This window comes from Hyposmocoma kahamanoa, unplaced genomic scaffold (assembly GCF_003589595.1).
Source record: "Hyposmocoma kahamanoa isolate Upper Pololo Valley unplaced genomic scaffold, ASM358959v1 91477, whole genome shotgun sequence".
Taxonomy (NCBI): Eukaryota; Metazoa; Arthropoda; class Insecta; order Lepidoptera; family Cosmopterigidae; genus Hyposmocoma; species Hyposmocoma kahamanoa.
Window position 1 is genome coordinate 3366 of NW_020654705.1, and position 6684 is coordinate 10049.

Here is a 6684-nt window from a genome sequence, read left to right on the forward strand (position 1 = left end):
CATAATAATAAGGAGACCTATCAATACTTGTGATTAATTATCAAAGCGTCAAAAACGCTAATTGAGTACGGCCTGTAGAAGCTGAGGTTTATAAAGTTGATATAGGTTATGTTTATAATATTGTCCTGTATTCGGCTTCAGATGTTTGTTCGTATTAGCAGAAAACAACACGTCTTCAGTTTGTTCCCAAAAATAATAAAGAACTTCCCGAATATTCCCAATTCTCTTTCTTTATTTCTACAATAAAATTTACGTGGATCGAACCTTCTATTTAATTACGCGAGACTATAAAATTAAGACTGTTTTCCTCTTGACACCTAGCTTTTGAAGCACGTGGTTAACGTCACGTAAGCCACTGCTGCCACTTCATCTTACTGATTTTACGAGTTACATCGTTGCTTTAACAATTAACTTATTAATTTACTCAAATTCCAATAACGTCTTCATAAACGTGTTCCAAAAAGTTTACGTAACGGTTCAATGCCATCTAGCGGCATCTTGGCTAAACTTTAACTAGGCAATGTTTAGGTTAACCGGTTATCAAACTTTATTACCGTCTGATTAGGGGGTATACTCGATCTCCGTCCGACATCCGTCCGAAACAATTACTGTCAAATAAGTAACATTCGACAAAATTAAAAGACAAGTATCAAGTATGAAGCTTCATTCGCATCACGCGTCTTTTCATTTGGTCAAGTATTGCTTATTTGGCAGTAATTGTTTCGGACGGAAATCGAGAGTAGACCCCTAGCATTTTTTACCCGTTGATATTTGCTGACAGTCGACTATATTAGCGTAGTATAATAAGTTGGTATTAAGTCTCATGTGCCTGTAATTTCACCAAGTACCCTTACCCTTTAAAATCGGAACTAATAATCCTCGCACTGCTGGCGTGGCGGCAGAAATACTACTGTTGCTTGTCTATGTAATAGTAGCGAAAAAGAAAAAAACATTTTGCATATCGTCTCCTTGTCTCGTTTACTACATTTTACAACACATTTTCATCTTCGTCCTGAAAAATTACATACAAATCACGTACGAGGTGCTCAGGTATTCGCGGTTGTTGCACAATGGATATGAATTATTATAATTAAATATAATTATGTTATTATTTTAATGCGTTCCGATTAAATGAAATTATTGCGCATTATGGGACTTGTCATCTTATGTCTTTTTTTTTAAATATCAAGTAACGGGACGAACAAGATCGTGCCCCTGATGGTAAGCTACACGCCCATTCAAATTCAAATTCAAATTCAAAATAATCTTTATTTCATAGGTAAGCATTATTACACTTGAAATCGTCACAATATTAAACTCTACCGCTCATTCGTAAGGCAGATTCCCCTGAGAAGAATGAGCAAGAAACTCTAGGGGTTGCTCTTTGTAAATAACATTTACAATATTTTTTTTTATTATTTGAAACATCAGAGATCGAGACTACCTCCATGAGCTAAACGGGTTACTACCGCGGATTTTTGTCATCCAAGTACGCAGAAGTTGTATAATAACCTTTAGTATAAAGTTTTTGTTTCACTATAGTTTTAAACCTCGTGTAAGGCAAATTTTGTATATCAACCGGAATCTTGTTATAGAAGCGTATACATTGCCCCTTAAATGATTTTTTGACTTTGTGAAGACGACTATCAAGAAAAGCTAGTTTATTTCTATTCCTCGTATTAATGTTATGTCTGTCACTATTTTTCATAAGTAAATTACTATTCCTTTTAACATAAATTACATTCTCATAAATGTACTGTGAGGCTAGTGTAAGAATGTTAATTTCCTTAAACTTATCTCTCAAAGATACTTTGGGGCCCAGATTGTAAATTGCCCTAACTGCACGTTTCTGCAGGACAAAGATTCTGTTGATATCGGCGGCATTACCCCAAAGCAAAATGCCGTCCATTACAGTTGGAATGCAGCACAGAGCCTTAAATCGCAAAGATCTGGTGGGCAGCGCCACTGCGCCCGCGTATTTTCATCAGCACTGTTACCCTTCAAAACCGGAACACATTGATGCTTAGCGGCAGAAGTAGGTAAGGTAGGCAGTACTACCCTGGACGAGCTCTTTTACAAGGAGATCTACTGCTACTAAATGTCACAGGGTGACGGGCGCTGTGTGTGTGTGTAGTCAATGGAAGGATTTTGTATGTTTAGTATTCTGCTAAAAGTTAAGAATTAGTGGCTTTTCAGTGGTTAGCCATCGAGTTGCTATTCAACTGCCTTTGCATTTTTTGGTATTCTGCACTTTAATGGCGAGTCGAAGGCACGTCTACTACTGATTATCGGTTTTTAGTGATTGATTGTGCCCGGTTCCTATATTCAGAAAACGATCCGTTTTGCTTACCATCGGTACTCTTCTTAACCAGGCGTAAGTCAAAACCGTTTCTGTAAAAAACGTTTCGTAAGCTATGTTACCAGTGACTCGCTACCTACGGATGGGAGGACCACAAACAACGAATAGTTAAGATAAAGTATGGGGATGACAGTTCATAGTGTTTCTATATTATTTTTGAAACGTCAACGAACTGTCAAAGCTACTTGTCGTTAAACATTTTGTTACCGCCCAAATTGCGTCGGTTGCGTGGTAGTATTCTCCAAATTTTGTTTATTAATTAATTGCAATGTCTAGTTCAGACAGTTTAAGTGACCTAGAAGGCTTATCCGACTGGAGTACTTCGGATTCAGACGAAGAAAGTAATCGTAGGAGTTATAAAGTGAGAGTGGACCATTTTAACACTTTAGATTTTTATGAATTCCAAGTAAGGTTTCGACTGGATAAAACATCAGTGCAACAGTTACTAGATGAAATATATCCTTATTTAACAGTGAAGAGCACCAGGTATGTTATTTGCACAACCTTAAACTCACAAAATAATAACACAGTATCATTACAATTTATTGTGCTGTATCTTATTAACTTTCAACTGAGTTACGTTTTATTTTTGTCGCAGAAATCACGGCATCAAGCCTCTTCACCAGCTCCTACTGACTCTAAGGTTTTATGCATTAGGCACGATGCTTTTGTCGGTGGCTGACTTTGCTGGTGTATCTAAGGCATCGGCGTGCCGTATAGTGTACGATGTTAGTTGTGCTATTGCACAATTGTATAACAAGTACATATATATGCAAACTAACACTGAGCAAGATTTTTATGAAATTGCAAGATTTCCTCGGGTTCTTGGTGCACTTGATGGCACACATATTAGAATACAATCTCCTTGTAAGTACTTAATAGCTTTTTTAAATTAAATTTAAGGTTTATATTTGCAATTTTACTGAAAACATTCTCATTTTATGCAGGCTCACACACTGGGGAAGAATTTCGGAATCGAAAAGGCTACTTTTCATTAAATGTACAAGCTGTATGTAATGCCAAGTTATTATTTATGAATGTTGTAGCCCGTTGGCCTGGTTCAGCTCATGATGCCACCATATTTAATAATTCTGAACTTCGAGGTAGGCAGTAATACATTGGTTTTCATTAGACTATAAGCCGAACACCACACTTATGTAATTTACTTCTTCCAGCTCAGTGCGAAAGTGGATTGTACGGCACCAAATGGCTGCTTGCAGATAGTGCATACCCTCTGAAGCCATACCTATTAACACCTTTATTGAACCCTCAAAGTAGAGGTGAACAGCTTTACAATGTAGCTCACATTAGAACAAGAAATTGTATTGAAAGGCACGTAAATAAATCCTGTAATATTTATACTCATCTGAACAATCAACTCATTTGCCCGTATCAAATTATTAGACTGCTTTCATCCATATTATACTAATATCATACTTGATTAGACATTTAATCATACTTCAATTTTATTTGAATATTTATGTGTACAAGCTATACTGAGGTACCTATTTAACAATGCGAAATGTTACATGATAGTATATATTTTTAGATGTTTTGGAGTGTGGAAAAGAAGATTTCCAGTGATAGGCCTGACGATGCGCTTAAGCCTAAATAGAATCCATGCAGTTATCATAGCAACTGCTGTGTTACACAATATATGTAGATTGCATAAACTGGATGATATACCACCAGAAGTGGAAGTTCCTAATGAAGAAGTGCCCATATTAAATAGTATAGAAGAACCCAATAATACATGTACGGAAAGGGCAACACTAATAATGGATTTCTTTAACAAGTGAGTAGTAGTAATCTACACACTTATGACAAACCAATGTCTTTAATTTGAAATGAGGTTGTACAATAATTACATTATCATTTCATTTCTTTCAGTTTATCTTCTCATGGCCAGCCATTTTCTACTGGATAAACCACAGCCGACCACTGTGCTCTACCTTCCTTATCCAAAATGTCGATTTCAAGTGTAATTTGCTTACCTATGAAATAAAGATATTTTGACTTTGACTTTGAAAATGATTTTGCCAGAATGCTGTCTTCTCTGCACAACCACCAAATTATGTCCATACCAAAGCAGAAATGAAAGATGCATAATTACAAGAAAAAAACTGTATTATTTAATTATGGCACAAATTAAAACAGTAAAAAAAACATACAAATTAATTATTATTTACTTTCTTACTTAATTCTAATTTTAAAATTTCAATTTCTAATTCTAATTTTTTTGTTTTCATTTCATAATACCTAGTAATTGCTATGTTCCGAGCCTGACGCCCATCATTGTCTGGTTTCTTTTTACATAAAATGTTACAGTACCTACAAAAAGTTTACTGATTCGGTTGAGCAACTATATACGGGATGCTAGGCTTCAGTGTTTAAAAAATATTAGGCCGCTGTAATGAAAGCATATGACCTCTATATTTCTATTATAATATAATATTATTATTACACACTGATATTCGAATTTGTTACCTCTCTTAAGTGAGATATTAACAATGAATGGACTGATTTTCATACAATTTTAAACATAGATACCTAATTAAGAACTCGTGCAAAAATGTAATATGCTGTACAGTTCTAATCAAAATATCTTAGATGAAGTTGCAGGAAAAAGTGAACATGAAATGTAGTAATTAAAAAGCATAAAACACTTACTTTTTTTTTTCAAGGGTGCTACTTGCGTTGGCATAGGTGTCCCAAAATAAAACTTCTTTCCATCTTTCGTTTCATTTTGAAACAATCGTTTTTTATTTTTTTCAATAGCTAAAATAATAAAATTTAAATGAATTAAATATTCTTTATTGCACATGAAAATACAATGATGACATAACAGGAATTAATATCACAGAGTAAAACAAAGTACTACAGATGACCTTATTGCTAAGTAGCAATTTCTTCCAGGCAACCTTAATTTATATTTCCAAATATGACGCAAGATTGAGAAAGTTATATTATACACTACCTTTGCTGGGAGTTTCAACCAAGTTCTTATCCTCTTTTGGAACGTTGGGTGTGCCTTCATCAATATAAAAAACTTCTTCTATGGCGAGAGAGTCATTACCATCACCCATCATAGTGTCCGCATTGAGCACCACCCCAACACCATCACCACCAAAAGGAACCTCAAATCCAGAGCATGTAGACCCTAGGAGCCCTGATACCTTTTCCAATGTTTCATCAGGTAGAATGAAATCGGGCTTACCACCACCAGTCTGAGAAGTTAAAAAAATTGAATATTGCCTACTCCAATGCAACCAAAATAAATATATCTTTAATACCTATTTCATTTAATTTACCTTCAAGTGATTTAATCTTATTTGTTGTGCTCTCTTACGTGCGGCCTTTTTCAAATTGTCCCATTTTAGCTTCAACTGTTGTTTGGTTCTTGGGACTGAACTACAGCGAGCATTAAAAGCCACCGTTACAGAGTCCCAAGCTTCCTCCTTATGCTTGTTGGTTGATGCGTTAGTTTCTTTACTTATTATAATTGGGCGACTTTGAATAACATCTATTAAGCAAGCAATATCGTCCTTCGACATCGCTTTGGATTTCTGTAACCATAACATGCAATTACAAACAATTTTAACAGTTCATCAAATGGTTATTAATCAGAAGGCTCCGCTCGCATGTGCTTGGCAAACCCTAAATGATGTTGCAGAATAACGGACTTGTTTTCTTGTACCTACTCTATGTGAATTCACAAGAATAGCACTAAGTATACGTTATTTGCTATGTAATACATCGTAATAATTTTAGTGAGTTTATACATTATATTGTTAATTTCTTTATAATTAAGGATGTAATGTGGATTTAATGGGTGGTGTAACATTCTAAATAAATAATTATAATCAAACAAGTAACTTACCGGAGTAGCATCCATAATAATTACACTTTTATTTTTTGAATATGTTTAACACTGCTCTTTAGTTCGATGTTGTTTTTAAATTCTTTCCGCCAAGCAAATCGCTGTTTGACAAACGTAGTGACGCGACTGCGTTTTGTTTCCTCACCGGTGTCATGTCAAACCTCTTCTAGATCATAATCAATACGTAAAATTGAGTAATACACCACTTTTTCAACTGTTTGTTTGAGTTTTTTTGTAAATGTAGAATAATATTATAGTATATTCTTTTTTAATAAATATCGGCTAAAATATGGTTTTTGGAATAACGAAACGTAGAGAGAATCTGTGAGGTCCATTGGTAAGCGGATAACCGACGACCATCTGTCGCAGGTAGTCGGGTCAAAAACAATGTGAAACACATGTTGACGAATGGTTATTGTTAGGGTCATTACGAACGGTTAGGATA

General features: G+C 35.0%; 2 protein-coding genes across 2 annotated transcripts; one reads left to right on the top strand and one right to left on the bottom strand.

Annotated features, from left to right (window-relative positions):
- The first annotated feature begins 2314 nt into the window (after positions 1-2314).
- Positions 2315-4438, top strand: LOC113236371 (putative nuclease HARBI1). Its single transcript, XM_026472401.1, has 6 exons — positions 2315-2845; positions 2958-3226; positions 3307-3462; positions 3535-3691; positions 3909-4154; positions 4250-4438. The coding sequence occupies exons 1-6, from the start codon at positions 2628-2630 to the stop codon at positions 4284-4286; spliced, it is 1083 nt and encodes a 360-aa protein (XP_026328186.1). The 5' UTR covers positions 2315-2627; the 3' UTR covers positions 4287-4438.
- Positions 4439-5325: 887 nt separating this feature from the next.
- Positions 5326-5913, bottom strand: LOC113236372. Its single transcript, XM_026472402.1, has 2 exons — positions 5671-5913; positions 5326-5586 (listed from the first exon to the last, which is right to left on the bottom strand). The coding sequence occupies exons 1-2, from the start codon at positions 5911-5913 to the stop codon at positions 5326-5328; spliced, it is 504 nt and encodes a 167-aa protein (XP_026328187.1).
- Between the last annotated feature and the right edge of the window lie 771 nt (positions 5914-6684).

Bases quoted from the DNA above. Each gene is read 5' to 3' on its own strand.
- LOC113236372 (XM_026472402.1), bottom strand. From the start codon at position 5,913: ATGTCGAAGGACGATATTGCTTGCTTAATAGATGTTATTCAAAGTCGC. The intron at 5,587-5,670 runs GTAAATTAAATG...TTAACTTCTCAG, and splicing joins TAAGATTAAATCACTTGAAG to ACTGGTGGTGGTAAGCCCGA.
- LOC113236371 (XM_026472401.1), top strand. From the start codon at position 2,628: ATGTCTAGTTCAGACAGTTTAAGTGACCTAGAAGGCTTATCCGACTGG. The intron at 3,463-3,534 runs GTAGGCAGTAAT...TACTTCTTCCAG, and splicing joins TAATAATTCTGAACTTCGAG to CTCAGTGCGAAAGTGGATTG. The intron at 4,155-4,249 runs GTGAGTAGTAGT...CATTTCTTTCAG, and splicing joins ATAATGGATTTCTTTAACAA to TTTATCTTCTCATGGCCAGC.